The following is a 21,200-nucleotide window of genomic DNA, read 5'->3' on the forward strand; positions in this document are numbered from 1 at the left end:
TGATGCTTGACGACGTCGTAAAGCACCGCGGAGATGTCCTCACGCTCGATCTGGTCTGTCATTAGCTCCTTTCGATAGTGGAGCGCCGACTGAAGATTAACAGGAACTGACTCCTGTAGCACGCGGAGTTCGGGTTGGAATTGGCCGCTTGGGCTTTGTGATGAGTAGGTAGAGGGGAAGTAGAAGGTGAGGCTGATATTATTATCACTATTTTTCCTCCGTGCTAAAATCTTGATTGCCAAGAGATTATGATCTTTGATTGATTGGTTGATCTAATCTGATTAAGTTTACACTGCTTTACAGTAGTCTCAACGTGTAATTCTGACGGCAATGTTTCGGCGTTGCCGAAATATTCTTTTTTTTGTCGCCCCATCTTCTCTCACTACTGACAGTTACAGTTACAGTTACATCTCATCGTTGCACCATTTCAGATATGGGGTCGATGGGCTATCGATGGATGGCATTCATCTTCCCACCAGGATCAACGTGTCACATCTGGATCCCCATCTCTCTTTCTTCAGGGTTTGGTGGACGTAATCCGCCTTTTCAGCTTCTCTCGTGGATTAGATGCTCATGGCGCCCAAGCACATCCGTGACCGGCTCGTTTCAAGAACGAAACATGATGGGCACAACGCATAGTGATTGGCCAGCTGTTTTAAATTTGAGGCAGAATCCGTGCCGGCATCTCGATTCTCGATTCAGCTCCCGGAAACCGCTGTCCACTATTTACTTATTTCTGTCCAGTCAACTCGTTGGCCATCATTATGTCCATTTCAATTCTCATCTGGACAAATTTTAGTTGGTCGTATCATAACTGCCGTCGAATCTTCACACGTGCGAGACATGCAACTTTGAAAATCGAGGCGTGCGAATACTTTACCTACTTGACTTTTTCATGCCGAGTTCGAACGATTCTCCTCTGCATCTCAGCTGGGAGCCTGGGGCTGAGCCTCAATTCGTTAACCCCTCGCTTATTCACTAGGCCAGCCCTATGAGACCCTAATTAAAGTGGAGTGTGGAAGAAGTTATTGGTGCGACTTCCTGCTGAGATGCGGCGTGCATTGAAACTAATTCCCAAAACGACGGCGTCTTTGTCGTACTAAATACGTTTGATCGCTGGTTGGCTGCTGTTTTAGACATCTCACTCGAATTTCATCTTGGAGATCCACCAAGGTTGGCTGCGCCGTACACCGCCGTCTCGCCCTGTAATTAAAAAACTGTTAAGGATTCGAGTCTTATGCTTAAAGACGCGGGCGCGCTCCCGCCTTTTTGGTTGGTGTTCGGCTTTTGGGAACGTCTATTGATTGTGTGTACTTTTCACAACTTCAGCATTGTCTGTTGATCGTGCATACGACGTGCTTCTGGAAGTCATTCTGCTCGTTGACGTCTTGGATCGCATTCAAAGGTGTAGATTTGTGTTTTTATGCTTCTTATGAGATGCGCGTCCAGGCATAATCGAGACGAGCATTTGATTCAAGATCTCTGATCCATCCACTACGCCCGTTAAAATCTAAGCCGGTTCATGGTCATCCGGTTCCCCATCTCCCCCCCAATTCAAAGACTCCAACACCAAGTGGAGGCATGCGATTACCCACCCAACTACCGTTTGGCATCATATGCATCCTCTTTACCCACTGCGCCCGAGTCACAGCAGTGTGCCCGACGCTACCATGCGACGAAATTGCTCCTGTGTACGCAGTCGACAATGCACCGCTGGTGAGTGGTCCACTCACGAGCGCTCCAGCTGGGAAAGATCCGGCCGTCAATGTTCCAATTTCCTCGACAACACCCACTGCAGCGAATTCACCGGCTTTAAGAGTTCCTGTTGTATCGAGTACACCACCTGCTGCAATCCCCTCGACCTCGAGTACACCGAGTCCGGTACTTCCACCAACAACAACATCCTCAACTGCGCCCACTTCAATCCCCAGTCTTATCCCTTCGGCTGCAACACCAACATCAACACCTTCAGCTGGGCCCACAGTAGTTTCTAGTCCATGGCCTTCTACCGGAGTACCTACCGTGACACCTCCCTCAATCATGGCAGCATCATCCAACGCGACTTCTCCAGTAACTCAGTCCACTGCGGCATCGTACATCAGCTCTGCGGCGTCGAGTTCATCGGCCTCAGCAACCGTACCGGCATCAATCACACAATGTGGCAATTGTCGAGTGCTGGCGAATCAAGTCCAGGTTTACTATTGGCCTACTGCATCAGTGAAAAACAATTGCGCGCGAGGGGCTTCCATCAACCCATTCCAGACCGGCGTTCCTTACGCATCTAATGCGTCGAGGATCCCAGCTCTTGCAACTCAGGTGACAAATGGCCCAACCGCTGTCCTTGAAGGGCATACATTGTAGGCCAACATTCTGATGGATGTCGATCCTTTCGTACTGATAACCGCTCTAGTACTTTCCCATCGCTGTACGTATCCGTTATTGGTGGGATCTCAGTATCAGATTCTTGCGGTCTTCTGGGAAGCGTGCACACCAATCCTGCACCTGTAGCCGTTCAAGCCATCACCACCGCTTCGTATGCCAACTGGCCGTCAACCTGCCGGCCCCAGGGCCTGAATGCGGAAGCCGTCATTGATACTTTGGCTCTCTCGGACCTTGCATGTCCCACTTGGGGGCTTTCCAATCCATTCACTACCTCCTGCGATGGAAGCACTTACCTGACAGCAACTTATGGCGAGCCGTACAACCCGGTCATCTTGGTGCCAACAGAACTTATGTCGATCGACCCCGCTTGGGGAGCTTGTACTACTAACACGGCCGACGCGCTTCTAACATTGCCATGCGGCATCTATGATCCGCCAAAGACCTTGCAAACGGCGACTGCCCTGGTTCCCGGTGGCGATTTGAACGATCCTCCTACATCTGAGGCGACGTCGGTATCTCAAGCGGCAGATACATTGCAGCAAGCTCATGCGCTTGCACCAAGTGTCACACCGGTGAATGACCCTCCCACGCAAACGGCGCTGAAGGCTGAGCCGGCCGATACTGGGTCGCCAAGTTTACCAAAACCTACGACAGTGCCAAGCAGTGCCGGTAGTGATCCCTCAGAAGATCCAAGCAAAGACGTGTCTGATCCAAACGGAGCTTCGGATCCAGCAGACATTCTCAAACTGGATCCGCTGGCTTCTAGCACTAAGCAAACGGATGATCCAGGCCAAAGTAGCTCCGTTCAGCCAGGTGCTCCAGCGCCGGCTCCAGATCCTCAAACATCAGCTATGAGTAGTCCTGGCCCAAATGCCTCAGACGACCATGCAAACTCGGATCTGAATAGTTCTGAATCTGATAGTTCTGATGGTCCGAGTCAAAACGGTTCTCACCAAAAAGAAGCTTCAGCTCCAGCCTCAGAGTCTCAAGTATCAGATCCGAACGATCAGCCGGCAGTACCACAAGCACCTACGACTATCAATCTGGGCGGTGAAGCGCCATCCACCCAAGGCTTAGGAGCTTTCATCAACGGTGCCCTCGGAGGAGGAAGCGCACCTGCTCCCTCCTCTGCTCCATCTCCAGCATTCACTCCTCACGCCATTACCGCTCTCGGCCAGACGCTCAGCATCACCGATCCATCCGCCGTAGCAATTGCCGGCAAAACCCTATCAGTCGGCGGACCGGCCCACACATCCGACGGAAAATACTACTCCCTGGCGCCCTCCGGGAACCTAATTGCTGGCACCCTAGCCCCGATTCCCGGACCTTCGTCGCCACCAGTGCTCTCTGTTGCTGGCTCGAAATACACCGCAAATGCGGCCTCTCAATTCGTCGTAGCAGGCCAGACGTTGACGCCAGGAGGGCAAATCACTGTAGCCAGCACACCGATATCGCTCCACCCCTCCGCCGACGTCGCCGTCGTTGGAGGTAGCACCCAGGTTCTCACCACCCCCGCACCAAGTCCAGACCCTGCGGTATTGACATTTGCGGGCTCCACGTACACGGCCGACGCAGCTTCGCAATTCGTCGTAGCTGGCCAAACCCTATCCCCAGGCGGTCAGATAAGAGTTGCCAGCACACTGATATCTCTAGCACCCTCAGCCAGCGTCGCAGTCGTCGGCACCAGCACCCAATCCTTAGCAACCGCTCCCGCCCCACTCGCCGCCGAAGCGCCCGTCCTGAAATGGGACGGCTCAGCGTACACAGCGGACGCCTCGTCCGATTTCGTCATCGCGTCTCAGACCCTCACGCCCGGCGGCATCATCACCCTTCTCGGCACGCCGATCCGGTTGGCGCCGGGCGCCGCGGACGCCCTCATCGGCACGAGCACGCAGTCGCTCGCTCCGGCGGACGTGTTCACGCTCGCCGGGCAGCTCCTCACGGCGAACCCGTCCGGGTTCGCCATCGCGGGGACTACGGTCCTGCCGGGCGGCAGCGGCGTTACCGTCTCGGGGACGCCGGTCCGTTTGGAGTCCGGGGGTACGTTGCTCGTGGGGAACGGTAGTCTCGTGCTGCCTACGCCGGGACCCGGTGCTGGGGTGGGGGTGTTTGAGGGCGGGCAGGGGAAGCGGGCATCGCCGCGGACGGCGTGGTTCGTTGCCTATACCATTCTTGGGACATTTCTGGGAGCGTTCTTTTTCGGGTGAGGGACGGCTGGAGCCGGGTTTTGGGGCTTGGGCGATATGGGTTCGTCGTGAGGGTTACATAGTGGGTTCATGGGTAGATAGATAATGTTTGATGCATATATTATAGATAGACTAATTACTCTGTATTGATCAGAACTTAATCATTGCGAAGCGGAAGAAAGAACGGATGTTTACATATTGCATGGCACTAGACTACAAGCTGATTGATGATTGAGGTATTGGAGCAATCGAACTACGCGATACTTCGGGACGAGGAAATGAGACGTACATATGATTCCATTTCTCGTCAGATACTCCAGTAACGAAGCATTTTTCGTCGTGCGAACGAACATCCAAAAGAATCATTGCCCGTACGACCTCAGCCGTTTCATCAATCCTCAGTGAGCGAGCCGGCCCCGATCCCCCAGCGAGCGAGCGTCCGCCAACGCCCAACAAGATTCCTTCATCCCCAAGAAACGTTATTCCAAGTGTGAAAACAATCATAGAGTGTCCAAAATTCGGATGCATCTCTAGCAGGGAAGCCTCCACCAACATTCAATATTTTCACCCTTCCTCAGCGTGCCAAGTCCTTGGTAACATTCGTCAACTCAATGCTACCTCACTCCTATACATCGATCCAAGATCAAGTGTTAGGCTTGTCGGCATGTCTGAAACCCTACGAACCGTTTCCGTTCGCAAGTAGTGTTCGCTTGAGGTGGAGCTGTGTAAGTCTCACGCACCCTCAAGTGACGATTGCCATCTGATGCCGCAATAGGGTTGCGCTAGTCCACTTGTTTTCAGGACTTTATATCCTTTGAACAATCATCCACCCGCAACCTCCGAGACTTTTGGTCGAGCTCGGGGTACCGGGCAGCTTTGTTCGTTAACCCGAGTGGCTCACAGGCTGCGTCACAGGCCTCGGAGGCCAGCGGGGTATCTTCGACACTCTCTTCCAACAGCAATGACACGGAGCCTGGACCATCGTCGGGCCATTCAGCTGGTTGCAGAGGTCGAACATCCCGATTGGTTAGAAAAGAGCTTATGAGGTCGTTTCAGTCAACAGGTTTCGTCACAGCCTCTGCTGGTGTATGTGTATCGGGATCGTGTACTTGCCTCCCCCGTTGGAACTCACGGAACCCCTGACGGACTTGCTCAGTTCCAACTTGTCACAACCCTCTCTTTGCCAAGTGGTGCCGTGTCTGGCAAGTATGATCGTGACGGCAAGAGGACCTTTCGCCCCCTCCTTCCAACAATTGAGTGCGAGTGATAATCTGTCTTTCGACTGATCCCACTTTACTTTCCCTCCACTTGAAAAGAAAAAAGGCCCCCGACATGGCACTTCGAATTCCAGCCCTTGGTTTGTCATAAGGTAGGGGAACCTCTTCTTTTTCAGGGACGCGTGGACCTTGATGTCCCCCGACTGGGCAAAACAGGTCGGCCAGGGAGCCAGCAGTCCATGACTGACTCTTGACGAAGTCCAGGCGAAGACTGCCTCATCGTCCGACTTCCGGATAATTTCCAGCTGAAGTCTCACGAAAGCTTTTTTCCCCTCTCCGTAAAGCAGCGGCATGTTGACGTCAAACAAACCCAGCATACAGTGCGCCATGTCCCCCAATCTGCTGGTCGCTCTGCTCGACGCCCAGCTCATCTTTGTTGCCACACATGCCGAGGACTGCGATTCCATGTGATCGACGCTGATTCCTGTCACGGCTGATATTTCCTTAGACAGATCTCTCTTGGTTCCAAAAGACTTCCACTCACGATCAAAGAACATCACCTTGTGAGGAGCGAGCAGTTCCTGAAGGGTCCATCCACGAGTAAACCACACGCTTGCCTGGAATGCTAGCTTAGACGCTTCTCTGTTTTCAATGTCCCAGGTGACGTCCGAGAGGTATGCATAGCACTCCGCCGCACCTTCATACCAACGATACATGGAATTGATCGCCTCAGAGAGCTCAGCGCTGCTCTTCTTGTCGATGCAACAGGTGTCGATCCAAACCCATTGGAAACCTTGGCTGTCGGCGACAACGCAGCACTCTATGACCTTGTCATAGCCTTGACCATCTTGCTTCGTGCCCTTTCGGAACTCCTGAAAGGTCACCTCGTCATCGCCCCATCTGTGCGATAAAATAGCGTACTTTGGGATTTGGCTATCGAAAAACTGCTCGAATTGGAGTGATTTCGTGTTGAGCAGACGCATATTAGATGAGTTGGGATTTTTAGTCGTAGAGAGGCCGTAGGTGTGAGGACCCGGTTGTGGAAAATGCAAGATCGGAGGTACTTTAAGTGACCGAGGCCGTAAACCGGTTGTCCAAGATGTGCGGTGAATTTCGAGGAATGGAAGTCGATTTGGAAGTAAATGTAGTAATCACGCTGTGTGTGAGGCAGAGCGCTGCTGCCTTGGAGTTTAGGCGAACCCCGCGGCTGCGGAAGGGGGGGGCGATGAGATGAAGAAGGTGCAGGCTCCTTTTAGAACCAGGCTTTTTCAGCTGAGTTGTCAACACTAAGAAACATACCAAGACTTTATTATAGCTTCATCTTTTCATTTGAAACCTATATTAACAATAGCAGTGTTATTTAAATAACTTTGCGGAGAGATTTTTATACTACAGTACGAATTTGGGTGTGTAGTTTTATGAAAGATCTCCGGTGCCAAGCATTCCAGATGTTTTTGAATACGCTAAATCTAAGCGAAATATAGCAGCTCCTTCCAACGCCTCACGACCAGCAACAGCCGCCTCACCTTCACATGTCTTCTAAGCCATCCGCGCTTCCTACCGTTTCCGCTGTATGTTGACCTAATATGAAGACATCTAATTGCCCGTTACCGACGTAAACCTCATCCTCTTGTTCACCCACAATGATGTAAATATCGAATAGAAAATTTAAGTGAGGATAGAACAGTCTGAAACTGTTGGCGCCGAGCAACACATCGACCACTGTTCCATACGTCAAGTACTGTTCTTGATCTGGATCTATTGCGAGTTTCCAAATCAGCCATTGTCGAGACGCCCAATTGCAGTCAGATGAGAGGAGGAAGATTTTGCAAACACCTACCTCGTTTCCACGGCACAATTCCGAGGATAATCGTCCCGCTTTCCCAACCCCTTTTGATCATCTTTGTGGACCGTTTCGCCCGGTCGCTGCATTCCCTTATGGCTTCTTGGAAGCACTCGCCTACTTCGGTCTCGTTGCGGTCGGGATTGAGCTTCCAGTACTGGAATTTTAGCTTCACGGGAGGGTCCGAAAAGGGCACCTCGTAGTACATGCCGTGTCCTGGTGGCTTCAGGCCAGGTGGGAAGCTAAGTTGGTATGAGTGGTGCACTTCTGGATCTGGGAGAGTCTTACGCTGGGCCAACGGATATGCGCGTGCTACCATCAGGTATTGTAATGTTGGGGAGAGCAGCGAAGGAAGCGGTTGTGTTTATGAGGCCGAGCTGCGCTGATGATTGCGAATTGAAAGGTGGCGCTGCATTTGTTGATGCACACAACGCGAGTAGCAGTGCAAGATATATACTGTTAGTCTCCTTCATTGTAGAAGGGTACGAAGACCGTCAAGTGAGATGCGTAAATCTGGCAACGAGATCCTATTTTCTACAGACGCTAACTGTTTGCCGAAAGCGGATGGATGCGAGTATCAGGTGCAAGCGCTGAGGCTGTGCGAAGAGCGGTCGCAAATCACTCTTGCGACAAATAGAGCCGTAAAGCGCATACAAATACTGTTGTAGTCCCGTGTCTTCGCTTCGCTGACGTTTAATCGACTCTAGGAAGACGGTCGATATACAAGTTGGATCATGACTCACCTACCCCTTTGAAGCTTGATTATCCGCTCGTCATTGTCATGAGAGCGAGGAAGGACTTGGGTAGAGCAGACCATATAAGAGCACAGTGGAGCCTGGGTGGATAGAATGAGGAGAAAGGGCGGATGGATGTTGAAGTGTATGCGATATAATGAGGGAGCAAGGCTGCTGGGATGGGCATACTGGCCGAAATTTCTTGAAGGTCTCCAGTGTTCGCTGCGGTCGGAGAAAGTACACATTACATAATCATCTATTTCACTTCACTCTTTACCGTCCGGAAGGAACATCTGTTTCATGATCCTCATAAGCAGTCTCTGCTCAGCATAATAATCATTTCTTCATCGCCTTGACGTCCCAATAGATATCACACTTGAGCAATCATGGGCGCCTGGGGATATGGCCTCTTCCAGTCGGACAACGAGCTCAACACCATAGAAGAGATCAACGAAGAAGCGGGCAAGCTTGCCAATGATCCCGCGTTCAACTTTGAATTTCCTGAAAATCATGACGAGGTCGTCGCCAAGCTCAACGCTGGCCTTTTCCATCAGCTTCTTGCGAAGTTCCTAGCCAAGAAGTAAGTGCTTTACGATATCATTACTCTTGCGACCCGAGATCCAATGGAGGAGAGCATGCTGACATCTGCTTGAACCAGTTGGAAGCACGGCATCATCTACCTCGGCGCCCTATCCATGCAGCTCGGCGTCAAGATCGGCGACGAAGACATGCGGGTCCTCCGGGATACCCTGCCTCGCACCAAGATATACGACGAGGCGAGGGCGCAGATGCAGAAAGGGCTCGATGGCTACAAGAACGACGGCGAGGCTTGGGACTTTGAGAGTCTGGGGTTGGAGGACACCATCCAGGCCCGGGGGGAAAATATGTTCCCTAGTTGTGAGTGGTAGAATACCGGGGGTGCGTTGATGGGATCGGGGACTGACGGCGGGTTAGCGCATGGTGCTATGGGGATGAATGTCTTGCAGGATCCTGATAAGGTGCCGACGCCGATGCCGAAGGATGGGGATGTGGAGGTCGATGAGGAGGAGGAGGGGAGGAAGAAGGAGATGGGGCCTACGGGGAAGGATGCTTTGGGCAATAAGGCGAGATTGAAGGCTTGGTTGTCTTCTTAGACATGAGCTCCACGCTTTGAGAAGGGGTATCACCGGAAGGTCCTAAGCTTGCATAGCATGGCATTTGGTGCATAGGTACGTCAGATCGGGCGTTACATCGCATCAGTGGCTCCGGCAGAAGTGAGAGCTAACTCTGGCGATTCAGCTGGCCTGAGAGGATCTGCGTGCCCAGATGCTAGATCACAAGGCTTTTGCTGGTAACATCTGCTCTGGAACACCTGAGTTGGAACTACGCGGAGGCTCATTCAAGCACGATAAGCCAATTTGGGGTGTCCCCTTCATATAGACTCATAGCAAACGTATACAGACTCTGGGGGGTCGCCAAATAGGTCCAAATGATCTGAAGAGCGAAATGACCTTCTCGCTTTCTGGAAAAACATTACCCGGAATCCCTGCATCTCATGCTCAGAGAACATCAGCCCAAACATCATTTTTCATGATATACTCCTTCCACGTAGTCAACGGGCACGGAACGCCGAGCTGTACTTCATGATTAGCACCGCCTCACGATATCTATCTCATCTGACTGAACCCACATCTTGAGCGTGCACCACACCCTCTTCACCACCCGTGTAACCAAATTCATCCATAAACAAGAACATCTCCCCCCACTCTTTGCCCAGGCCTGGCACGGGAATGTGCTTCTCATAGGTTTGGATCGGGATCTCGTCGTAACCACCGAACGGAACTTTATTGACCTCGCACCACACTTTGGCATAGTCGCTCCAGGAAAGCATGCTGCCTGCCGCTAAGACATTCTTCCCCGGAGGCGATTGAAGCGCTGCGTGGACTACGTAGCCGGTGTCTTTCTCGGTGTCGAAGTGGGGTAACGGTGTTCTGCCGGAGCCGACGATGGAGAAACGGTAGGTGCCGTCGGCTTGCTGTATGATGTTAGTAACTTCATAGTTCGAACACGGTGGCGGCCGCGAACTTTTGTGGGCTTGTTGTATTTCCAGTTGTTCATATATACTCCGATCTGCACGATCGACATCTTCGCCGCCAGCTTCGGGTACTTTTCTTGAATATACTCCACGGCGTTCGCCTTGGCGTCAAAATGGTAAACCCAGGTGTACTTCCCTTTGCTCAACTTCTTGACATTGCACACAGACGACATGATCAACCGATCTAAAGCTTCCACAGTAGCAGCCGCATCAGCGACATTTTTGCCCTGCTGCAACTCGACGTCGTAGCAATACTCGTTGATCGATTGTCCTGGCTTGAGTTTCTCTTGAGTTGCAGGATTATAGAACTGATTCCAGAAATCAGTGTTGGAGAAAATGGCATTGGCGCCTTTGAATGCTGCTACGAGCGACTCTGTATCGTTGAGGTCGGCTTTGACAACTTCGACGCCTTTGGCGGTCCAGGACTCGGCTTTGGATGGGTCGCGGGATATGCCACGGACTTTCCAGCCGGCTTCTTTGGCGTAGAGCTCTGCGACGGAGCCACCCTGTGAGATCAGCAAGCTAGCGCGAGAGGTGATGAGTATATAGTAAGATACGTACCTGCTGGCCTGTGATGCCAATGACGACTAGGAGCTTGGACATCGTGAGCTGATCTGGCAGAGGTTTTTTGGTCGAGGTGAACGACGACCAGTTCGGTATTGTGAGGCGATTAAGGATTGTTTGTGAATATTCAAGCACGGAATCGAAGTGTTTTGAGCATGAAATCTTCAAGTATCATGTATAAGTAAGCAGCTCATTGGATCCTTCGGCTTTCGGCACGACTTGAGGCCGAAGGCCCGAACAGTACCAAGAAAAGAGAAGATGGACAGTGTCTCCGCTCAAGAAGTCAGAGAGCGCTGAGTCATATACCAGGAAAGCGTTGCGGCGGAAGAGGATTTTGCGTGCTTCGAGCGCTATACTCAGAGTTCAGGCTTTGATAATTGAGTAGTGCGTAGGCGGGATGGAGGTCGAAGTCTCGGGTAGCCCTCTCATAGCGGTCAAGGTGGATATGGTTTGCTATGGGTTCGTGGTTGATCAATGCAACATTGTAAATCTGGTCCCTTAGTGGGTGCGGTAGTGATGTGAAGTGGACCATGTCCTTGCCGTCATTGGTTTCCAAAGGCAAAGGTATTGCAGTATTCTTTTGTGCTATGTTCAGTGTCGACGAATGACCACAGTTGGAGATTGTACTCAACGGTATGATGGCCTGTTGCAATTGTGCATGCATGCAGAAACAAGTGTCAGTGTGTTAAGGTTCTGTTGAGTGATAGCAGATGTTGTGGTATTTTGTATATAAGCTCGGTTCTTAATCAATCAAAAGTACCAATTAAGCTGGCTTGAGCAAACTTGCTCTTCACCAAACCGCGACAAGGACTCAATGAAAGGGAACCATATAATCGTATCAAGTCTCAACTCCCCCTCACTTCTAATTCTCCGTTGAAGTACAGTCTCTTACGGTACCTTCGTTAACATCTACAAGTCTATGCTTACGCTTTCTTTCGCACCTTCGGAAGCTTTCTTTGTTTATCCCCATTGGCTCTCCTGGTAAGGTAGTCATAACTGCACTCCACACAGCTACAAGCAGCCCAGCAGCAGTCAGCACTGTTGTCGACAAGCGTTAGAGGAACCTTGAAACACGCTAAATAGATAAGATAAAAGAAGCGCCAAGACTCAGCGACCTAGTTCGGCCCACACCGCAAGTTTGCCACTACAACTTGAGATGCTGCGGCTCTTCGTTCTTCTCATCATTCGCTGGCGATGTGACGGTGAGGTGTCATTGCCTCTGTTCTTATCTTCAGCTTAACTTTGCTTTACCTTGAAACATGCACGTAAAAATACTACTGCAACGAGCCGTGCATGATCGGGAAAGGCACAGCCCCGCAAGAAGGTGTGCCGCAAAATTGTGAAGGAACGAGGCTGAAGGTTCAACTTATGTCACTGGTAATCCTCCCACCCTTTTCAAAAATGCTCAACATCCTCGTTCCACTGTAACTTACTTACGCTGTCACCTGTGACCTTGGCAGCACACTGTCCAATCTCGATGGCACCCCTCACCCCAAATGCCTCTGACGATTCGCCCATCGAATCTCCACCTCCGTCCTCAGATCACCATAGAACCAAGTCTGCAAGCGAGAAACAACGCGACGAGGCTCGACTTACATTCAATAAGACCATTGAGGGGCACTATCGTCATGGGAAGACGGGGTACAGACAGGTCGGAGCTCTGTTCTTGACATGGAAGGACGACGACATGCAGTGCAGAGAGACAGAAGTGGGTACACTAGACGCTGGTCTACACAGTGATTACAGGCTTACATCTGGCAATTAGGTGGATAAATTAAGGCAGCTGTTCGCCAAGGAATTCAATTTCAAGACGGTGTACTTCGAGGTCCCCTCGCAACGCTGGGAGACCGCCCTGCATAAGGCAGTGGCCGATTTTTGCTACGAGTACGATAGTCCTGAAGACCTTGCAATAGTATACTATGGTGGACACGCGTATGAAGGCAGGGAAACGAAGCATTTCAAATTGGCAGCGTAAGCAAACCCCGAAGGGTGCCTAAGCGGATCCTACGATATCACCAGGGCAGCTGGAACGTTGCCAGTAATGCTGAAGACACCGGGTTTAAGACTTCGATGCTGATCAATCTATTTTTCAGGAAATGGGATAATAAGGATGGAAACGGCGATCCCACTGCGTTCTTCCCGGACGTTCTTACTTGCTTGCGACTACCTGCGTGCGACCAGCTTCTGATCCTCGACTGTTGTTTCGCTGCCAAAGCCTTCGCTCGGGAGCATATTGGGAAGCGCAAGTTCGAGCTCTTGACCTCAGCCGCTCACGACGCGAGGAGTCCAGCACCCCAGTCGGAACACTCATTCACAAGGACGTTGACTATTGCCTTAAGGTCTCTACTCAAAGAAAATCCGAAGGGCTTTTGCACATCACACTTGTACCGCGAGGTGTATCATACTGTCTCACCACACCCGGCAACTACCAAGCCGCTTCTCTTTGATCAATCGCGCCACAACTTCGGCAAGATCTGGCTAATGCCGCAGGTGCTCAGCGAGCGACCACCAAAGACTGAAGAAGAGGGGAGGTTTCTAAAGCTGACGTTCCGTCTGAACGAAAACCCAGACCTCGCTGTTATGAATGAACTTGCCTTGAACCTACAATTCCTACCTTACGTCGATCAAATCAAATTTGACGACCTCTATGCTCCTAGGGAACAGATCACCAACTTCATGAAAGCGGTCGTCCAGGCTCAAAAAATCAAGCCCCTAATCAAAAAGATGCAAGCGAGACGCAAGCTCCAGAAGGTTGCAGAATTGAAGACCGGAGACAACAGGGTCGGGGCATCTAAAAGTCTTCTAAAGCTGCATCTCGAGCAGAACAATCACCCGGTCTATGACTGGAGTCGTGCGGAACGTGTGCCTGGCCACAATCCAAAAGACTCCGAAGAGTCTCGAGACAAAAGGAAAAAGACAAGGACGTGGCCGCCAGCTCACGGGAAGTCCTCTATGAGTGGTTCTTCATCTGGTGATACACTCTCGGCCGAGTACAAAGTCGAGGTTCCTGGGACCTTAATCGCCACATTTGTCCCTCAACGTGCGAACACAATGGATGCTCTAGCGCATGAGAAGCCGAATGGTACGTTCTGTTCTGCCTTTTATCACCCTCAATTGGGTGGTTCCAATACTTACTGTAGAAGCAGCGACCGCCGCCTCTACGGACACAGATCAAGCTCAGGAGAGAGATGGCCGCAAACGCCAACGAAGCACGTCGCTCGATCGAGACATTCCACCAGCGAAGAGAGCTCACAAGGTCGACTGACGAGCCGATACGTACGGCGTACAATGCCATGGACTGAATCCCTTGCACAAAGTAGGCTTTGGGCGTTTTTGGGGTTTAGAAAAGCCGACCTTCGAAAAGGAGTCATACTGAACTGAAGATGTTGTATCGTGTACTTCAACGTGCTTTCCTTCTCTTGCTTGCGCATGGGGAATTCTTCTGCGTATTGCACTTCTACGCTAGCTTGATCCTTGACATAGAACGCCAGAACGATAATTACTGTTTGTGGACTGTTTCGTGGTAGACCCTATGATGCCTTGAGGAAGAGCAACAATCGGCGGGTGGGATGATGAGCCATTAGAATAGAATAGTTGCAATCGTCGAAGTGGATTAGGGCGAAGTCCGGCCCCGGCGAAAGGTGCCGGACATTCCGAAGCTTTTGGCTGCTGGGCGCAGAGCATGCGCTGGTTGCAGCTGCAGGGCGATGTCACACAGCTGATAAACCCCTCTGGAAGGCAAAAGCAGGCAAATCCGCCAGCCTTATTGTCAATCGGGGCCTAGGAGCCATGGCGACATTACAAGAGGATGTCAGCCTGGGATGTTTCAAGGCCTTATAAAAACATACCAACAGCCAATTGATCTCATTATATCAGAGAAACATCCGCAGTAGCAGAGCGGATACATCCCTAAGCCCTATAAAGTCTCACCAGCAGCCCGTTGACCCCGATTCCAACTAGAACGCCCGTTTTTGCGCCATGAGCGACAACGACCAGGTATGCTATCTAATTGACTAAGGCTTTTTGGTGAGCTCCCTGCAATATACTAAGAGGTTTCGAAGGCTGGAGAGTCGTCCAAGGCCGCGATCCCACCACACAATGACGGCCCAAGCGAACGCAGCAAGTACGAGAAGAACTGGGAGCTAGACACCAAAGTCAGCCCCCGCACTTCCTGTGATGAGATCCTGCCGACTGACTATGCGCCGTTGTAGCATGTCGAGCTCTACAAAGAGAAAGATAAAGTGTACGTCAGAGGAGCTCGTGGGGTGGACCCCAAGCCTTACAAGATCTACAAGGTCCTTGGCGAGGCGCAGTACAACCTCTCGCGAGACGGCAAATGCGACGGAAAGGTGTATAGGCAGGAGGACATACAGACAATACCTTGACGCCTGCACAAAGCAAAGCAAGGCACGAATCATATATACGGATGTTTGGGATTGTAGCCAGTTGACCGGTTCTAAATATACTTCAATTTGAAACTTCTGTTCGCCGCTCTCTATGTGTCAGAAGACATGGCACCCTTGGATGCTGCTTTCATCTGAAATTTGCACGGATTTGGGGATGAAGCTGATAAAACTGGCGATCGATGTACAAAAGCAGCTCAAGCAAGGTGTCTCCGCAGGCAGAAACCTTTGCTTTTGGTGGTGATAATGTCAGAGGTGCAGGGGATTTGCACGATTACATTAGAGTACAATCGCCGCATTACTTATTTTCTGGCCACAGCCCGGAGCTGAGCCGCACATCCAATGGTGCCGCGAGCCAATGGCGGGCCACCCAGCGAAATTCGCGCACAATTCCGGCCTTCGCCTTCGTTTCGGGCGGTCATCCTGCACCCTAATGCAACCTAAAGGGTAGGGGCGAAGGGGGCTTAGACATCTCACACACCCCATAAGGGCCACCACAAGGCAGATTGTAGGGTAGCATCCTTTGCTATGAAGATGATAAGAGCCGACCTAATGATGCTCATTTTTGTCTGACAAGCTTGCGCTATCCTTATTGCTGCACCATTCTCAAAAGCGACCTCATGACACCGCGGCTCCACCATGCCCAATGCCTCCGGTCCCGGGACCCCACCTTCAACAGCACCAACGACTCCTACCTCTCCCACCGGCACAAATGATTTTATCGACTGCGAAAAGGGCAGCGTTGATGAAGAAAAAGATGAAGAAGAAGTCGTTGAAGAGTTGAATGAGAAGGATTCCCCAAATATACCGTCAAAGCACCGAGCGGAAGATGGACGGCCCAAACTCGTTCAGCGGAGTGAGGATCTCAACCATACATACTTGACCAGCTTCTAAAAATCTAATAGTCGACGATCATCCCTGCGGCTACCCCCAACTCGCTGCGTTCGTCAACAGCGATGAAAATTTCCTGATAGCTAGAAAGTACGGTTTCCTCCGAAGCAGGGTACTCTTATACCGTCAAGACGAACTCTCCGTTCTGGAAAGGGATCTCATCAAACTAGACGCCGATGATGAAAAAAATAGAGGATTTGCGCTGACGTCGAGAAAACGCGATGAAGAAACTGATAACGACCCCATTTATTCACGCAAAGTATTAATTCAAAAGATTGACGACAAGCTCAAGGAATATGGTCAGCATAATCTCATTGAGGATGAGTTGAACTTAGATGAGCTCACAGTCGTCTTCAGATGGGCTCGTGAGCAGAATCAAGACATACCTGTCTCTCAGAGCCCCAACGTCACGAAATGCCAAAACGTTCATCGACTGGATCGAAGATCATAAGCCTCTCTCGCCAGAGGAGTCGACATTTATTCAGCACAAGGATGATTTTGTAGCTCTCTCCGATGGTCAAGAATGCGGCTGGCTCGATGGTATGGTCGAGGACGGCCTCAGTTGGTGTCTTCCCGTCAAATTGATGAAGGTACGATTTATCCCTATCCAGTCATCCCGCAACTGGCATCGCATTGTAATAAGCACTCTGACACTCAGTCTCTAGAAGTTCTTCACATCCGAAGAGCAGACCAAAAAAACCGACGATGATCATCTTCACCTATACAGTAGACGCCGCATCGATATAGTAGTACGCCTTGTTCTTGTCCTGACCACTGTCGGTTTACTAGTGGGACCATCCGCGGTTTTGTACTTTGTCAACGGACAGAGTGCATTAAAGATCTGTCTTATAATGGTGTTCACACTGCTCTTTGCTGCGGCGCTCAGTGTGTGCACAAAGGCGAAGAGGCACGAGATGTTAGCTGCTACTGCGACGTGAGTTGACCCCTTTAGACTCATCGTCGTTTCTACTTGCACTTTCAACAAATGCGATAGATGGCATGTAAAAGCCTGATTTTATGCCAAGTCCTTCGTGGGGGATGCGTTTCTTTCGCCAACCCCCACTTGCCTCCAACCCATAATCCATAAATAATTTAACGGGTTCTCAACTCCCGCGTCATATTCATTGTATTCAGGTACTACAGCAACAGAAGAAATATTTGGTTGTCTTTGTATCTTCTCTAGTCCTTTTTCACACTCATCCACGTCGAAAAGTCGAGTCCTGACAAGTGCACCATAGCTATGCTGCTGTCCTCGTGGTTTTCCTCGGGAATTTCAACTCAAGTACTTTGACGAGCTGAGACCTTGCTCGAAACGTCCAAACCCCGCTTAAAAGAAGGCATCATTCCAAACATAATTCTCAATCTGGTTGGCTGAATCGCGTAGTGGACAGACACTACGTGCATTGAAGCCAAAAGAAGAGGGAGGCTCGGGAATGAAATTATTTCGGGCCACTATTGTTTGATACTCTTTGGCAGAAGTCTGGGCCCAATGGGTCTAGCAGTGACGGCTTTCAAAAGCCATTACTTGAAGTGGGTCTATCGGCATATACGATTTACATACTTTAAGAATTATGATCTATGGATTACGAAACCCCAACTTCATGAGCCATTCCCGCCTGGATGTCCCGAAGATGTCATGCCAAAGCCTTTTCCTCTGCTAACTACTGTCTACACACTGCCCACTGACGGGCCTCTCCCTAGCGTACTGGCGCCCGCTGTACGAAAATAGCCTCCGTGAATGACACGCCGCGCGTACGGCCTACCGCCCATGGTCACGGCAGGGACCCACACCTCCGCCCCCTTTTCACACCAGCGCCGCGCCGCAGTACGCCGTTCGGTCCGACATTACGGTCAAGCGCGGCCGTGTTTCCTATCTTGTGACCCTTTGCCGCTACGATCGTGGCGGTCTCATGCACCCCTTCGCGGAGGCAAAGACTCGTTTTCACGCCCATGTGTTGTCGATGCCGGATCCGTAGCCTGTTGTTGGCTGCGCAAAGGTTCTTCGAAAGGGAATTTGGCTACCGGTACGGTCCTGGGATTTGCTTCGCTGTACGGAATCGTTCCGAGCTTAGTCGCGAGGTCAGGTGCGTGGGTGGCTCCGATGGGCTCGTGTTGCTGCGCACGGATCGCGAGCTTACTTCCCGCAACGGATGCGTGGTTCGATCCGGTGGCTCGCGTTGCTGCGAATGAGGCTGACGGGAATCCGGCGGCGGCGGCTATCGGTTTCATCCGTCACATGCTTTTTTGGCGAGTCGGACTGTAGCCACCGGACTAGGTAGACCGAGCTTGAAGGGGGTGGGGGGAGTCGGAGGGGGGAGGGGATTGTTTCGCACGCAAACCTCAAGGTTTCAGGTGTAAATTTGAAGCTTCTGAGACCCTTGTAGGGGAAATGGACACTCGTGAGGATCCCATGGCTCCGGAAGCTTACGTCCTATCGCCTCGGAAGCGCTCAGTGCACGTACACTGGTCCGCTGTCCGTGAAGCGGCATTCGCAGGCCTGCGCCTGCGTTGCACGTCGTTGATGGTTTATGTTTGTCCACGGACAACTCATCTGGCCAATTGCCCGTCAGATGGGTGCAACGGTACCATGGGTTAGGCATAATCCCCGTGGATAGTCGTTTCATCCATGGGTGAGATAGATCCACAAATAACATGCAACACCTGTCTCTTAAGTCTGCTTGAACTTCGCAAGGCCGCGGTTTGCACCCGTGGCGATTGGTGGGGTACCGTCCCGTCCCTGCGTTTCGGATACGCGTCAGCACATGGCCAGCTTACACCTACCAAGTACTTTGTTCCTGAGCAATGTAATCCAATCATCCTACATATACAACGTAATTCCCGTCATCTTTTGGGGCTTATTTCTGTCTTTTGCCAGACTCTCCGAGTGGCACCTTAAGACTCAGGGGGCCCCCTACTACCCGATTGCTCGAGGGATGCTGGTGGGGAACGGGGGCTGACCGGCTGAGAACATGCAGGGGGTTCGGAGCCGCACCTGCGCGGGTAAGACTCGCAGGAAGGGAGCTTTGAGTTCGAATGGGCTTCCTACCATTGCGGAATCCGGTCGGCCGTTCATCTCCTACAAGTTCGATCTACATTTACGTGTCGAGAGTTTGATCTCGAGGAAGCCGCACCGCCGGCGAAGGCCCCGTTCATCACTTGATCAAGGTTCGAAAGTCCCATTGCGGCGCATTTTGGTCGCTCTCTCGGGTGCCTCTGGGGCCACTGCCGTCGTCTCATTGGCCATACAGCTTGTGCGGAGCGTCCAGGATGTCACCAAATCCCTACAAATCTTTCAAGATGCGCCAAATCTTGCACTACTGAGAAGGAGCCTGTCATCACGGAGGAGGTCTGGACGATCCGGCCGTGTTTCTTGAGCTACGTCTCCGAAATGCGATCACGCAATGCTTCGGCCACAACTCGAGAACGTTGAGCAAATGTTCTATGCTTAATAGCCATGAGCTGATGATCGAAATGTTGTGAGCATGGCAGTTTGAAAGGGTTTCAAGTCGCCTTCGGTTGTAGAGGCATTTAGCCTTTCGTATCAGACGAAGAGGTTTGGAGCTTACTTCACGTGGTTATGCTGCACCTCTGTTTCCTCCAAAGTATTTTGTCTCAGCCTTGCCAGTACGCTCTGTACCACCTTCGACCACAATCATGTGATTGGCTTCTTCGGCCTGGGATAGGCCCGGAACGTGTGGATAAGATAGGACGATATGTAAAAGGGTTGCTTTGAGCGTATTTCGAGCGCTGACATCGGATCCTTGGCGAATCTTTGCGGAGAGCGGCGGTTTTAGGCAATTGCACTGAGTTCGTTCAGGATTGCGGAGGTGATACCATGTCTGCCGGGAAATCTGTAAAGAACTCCATCAGGGCACATACGCCATCTCATGATGTAACTAATGCAAACATTTAACACTCTATCAGCTCACTACGGAGGCCCGCCTAAAGGCGTAAAGATACTGTCATCTCAAGATCTAGTCCTGTTTGAAGCCTCTGACCGTATCGACGACGCGGCTCCTTTTCCTCCTCTGGCCATGGCTTTGAGGATTGGTGCCGATACTTATGAGCCGGAGGGCTTCAGACACTGAAAACGCATTCGCCGAGGAGCAGATGTCCACGCGTAGGAAGACGAGTGCGTGAACTCGGAATATCGCTGTGTATGATGGATACATGAGGGAAATGAGATACATGTTCTATGGAATAGTTGCAACGATCCGGTCATACGGCGTGTTGAGGTTTTCCATACTCCTTTGAAAGCTTAGCTGTCAATTCATACATTCATTTGATCGAAGCATGAACCTTATCAGCCCGTCTCGGGAGAATGACGGTCGTCAGTGATAGTTTATGTCAGCGTTGGTGTTGCAAATAGCCAGAAAGACTCAACAAAAGTTCTTCGTGCTTATACAATGATGGCATATCGCGCGCTCTCCTTCCTACCGCTCTCGGGCACATGACCAGTCCGTCTGAAGTGGGTGTGATTAAAGAATCTTGAATCTGGGGAGATTGGGGATTCTGGGCAACACCACTTATCGAACAGGCATTCAGGTAAGACCGTGATGAGTGAGGACTGAGAGCCGAATTTGATAGATCTCATCCTCAACACCTCGTTTAGCATCCTGCCATGGTCTACTAAGAAGATCTCATAGCATTCAGATGACATCAACAAGTCTGAAATTCAACAGCTGTCTTGGTTGTGATGGAGCCTGAACCCTATCGCCACAAGGGCATTCCTCATGCGGGTCTTGGGGAAAACGCATGCTCTTTGAAGTGTATGATGTCCTTGTCCAGAATGCATCGAAAGCAGAAGTCAAAGTCGATGCAAACGGCGCAACGATACCGAGTCTCCGACTTGCAGTTAAGACGTTCCTTAACACCTTTCAGTGTGGTCAAGAGCACTGTTTGAGGT

General features: G+C 51.1%; 10 protein-coding genes across 10 annotated transcripts; 5 read left to right on the forward strand and 5 right to left on the reverse strand.

The window, feature by feature from the left end:
* Positions 1–1,581: 1,581 nt before the first annotated feature.
* Positions 1,582–4,589, forward strand: HO173_001473 (uncharacterized protein; the record flags this gene model as incomplete). Its single annotated transcript, XM_037303412.1, has 2 exons — positions 1,582–2,357; positions 2,411–4,589. 2 exons carry the CDS (start codon positions 1,582–1,584, stop codon positions 4,587–4,589), a joined length of 2,955 nt encoding a protein of 984 aa, XP_037170059.1.
* A 1,048-nt stretch (positions 4,590–5,637) lies between these two features.
* On the reverse strand, positions 5,638–6,768 carry HO173_001474 (uncharacterized protein; the record flags this gene model as incomplete). Its single annotated transcript, XM_037303413.1, has 1 exon — positions 5,638–6,768. The coding sequence occupies one exon, from the start codon at positions 6,766–6,768 to the stop codon at positions 5,638–5,640; it is 1,131 nt and encodes a 376-aa protein (XP_037170060.1).
* A 545-nt stretch (positions 6,769–7,313) lies between these two features.
* Positions 7,314–8,101, reverse strand: HO173_001475 (uncharacterized protein; the record flags this gene model as incomplete). Its single annotated transcript, XM_037303414.1, has 3 exons — positions 7,314–7,543; positions 7,626–7,870; positions 7,917–8,101. 3 exons carry the CDS (start codon positions 8,099–8,101, stop codon positions 7,314–7,316), a joined length of 660 nt encoding a protein of 219 aa, XP_037170061.1.
* A 647-nt stretch (positions 8,102–8,748) lies between these two features.
* On the forward strand, positions 8,749–9,495 carry HO173_001476 (uncharacterized protein; the record flags this gene model as incomplete). The annotated part of the gene is made up of 3 exons (XM_037303415.1): positions 8,749–8,942; positions 9,021–9,259; positions 9,317–9,495. The coding sequence occupies 3 exons, from the start codon at positions 8,749–8,751 to the stop codon at positions 9,493–9,495; spliced, it is 612 nt and encodes a 203-aa protein (XP_037170062.1).
* Positions 9,496–9,900: 405 nt separating this feature from the next.
* HO173_001477 (uncharacterized protein) lies at positions 9,901–11,039 on the reverse strand (the record flags this gene model as incomplete). Its single annotated transcript, XM_037303416.1, has 4 exons — positions 9,901–9,975; positions 10,032–10,376; positions 10,427–10,942; positions 10,998–11,039. 4 exons carry the CDS (start codon positions 11,037–11,039, stop codon positions 9,901–9,903), a joined length of 978 nt encoding a protein of 325 aa, XP_037170063.1.
* Positions 11,040–11,298: 259 nt separating this feature from the next.
* Positions 11,299–11,664, reverse strand: HO173_001478 (uncharacterized protein; the record flags this gene model as incomplete). The annotated part of the gene is made up of 1 exon (XM_037303417.1): positions 11,299–11,664. The coding sequence occupies one exon, from the start codon at positions 11,662–11,664 to the stop codon at positions 11,299–11,301; it is 366 nt and encodes a 121-aa protein (XP_037170064.1).
* An 813-nt stretch (positions 11,665–12,477) lies between these two features.
* Positions 12,478–14,265, forward strand: HO173_001479 (uncharacterized protein; the record flags this gene model as incomplete). The annotated part of the gene is made up of 4 exons (XM_037303418.1): positions 12,478–12,708; positions 12,766–12,971; positions 13,094–14,082; positions 14,147–14,265. The coding sequence occupies 4 exons, from the start codon at positions 12,478–12,480 to the stop codon at positions 14,263–14,265; spliced, it is 1,545 nt and encodes a 514-aa protein (XP_037170065.1).
* Positions 14,266–14,978: 713 nt separating this feature from the next.
* Positions 14,979–15,385, forward strand: HO173_001480 (uncharacterized protein; the record flags this gene model as incomplete). The annotated part of the gene is made up of 3 exons (XM_037303419.1): positions 14,979–14,996; positions 15,062–15,154; positions 15,212–15,385. The coding sequence occupies 3 exons, from the start codon at positions 14,979–14,981 to the stop codon at positions 15,383–15,385; spliced, it is 285 nt and encodes a 94-aa protein (XP_037170066.1).
* A 657-nt stretch (positions 15,386–16,042) lies between these two features.
* On the forward strand, positions 16,043–17,593 carry HO173_001481 (uncharacterized protein; the record flags this gene model as incomplete). The annotated part of the gene is made up of 5 exons (XM_037303420.1): positions 16,043–16,259; positions 16,309–16,593; positions 16,652–16,884; positions 16,960–17,228; positions 17,533–17,593. The coding sequence occupies 5 exons, from the start codon at positions 16,043–16,045 to the stop codon at positions 17,591–17,593; spliced, it is 1,065 nt and encodes a 354-aa protein (XP_037170067.1).
* A 2,276-nt stretch (positions 17,594–19,869) lies between these two features.
* HO173_001482 (uncharacterized protein) lies at positions 19,870–20,260 on the reverse strand (the record flags this gene model as incomplete). The annotated part of the gene is made up of 2 exons (XM_037303421.1): positions 19,870–20,145; positions 20,255–20,260. The coding sequence occupies 2 exons, from the start codon at positions 20,258–20,260 to the stop codon at positions 19,870–19,872; spliced, it is 282 nt and encodes a 93-aa protein (XP_037170068.1).
* Positions 20,261–21,200: the final 940 nt, after the last annotated feature.

The sequence above is a fragment of the Letharia columbiana genome (genome assembly GCF_014066305.1).
Source record: "Letharia columbiana isolate WasteWater2 chromosome Unknown Sc0000002_s0, whole genome shotgun sequence".
Classification (NCBI taxonomy): domain Eukaryota; kingdom Fungi; phylum Ascomycota; class Lecanoromycetes; order Lecanorales; family Parmeliaceae; genus Letharia; species Letharia columbiana.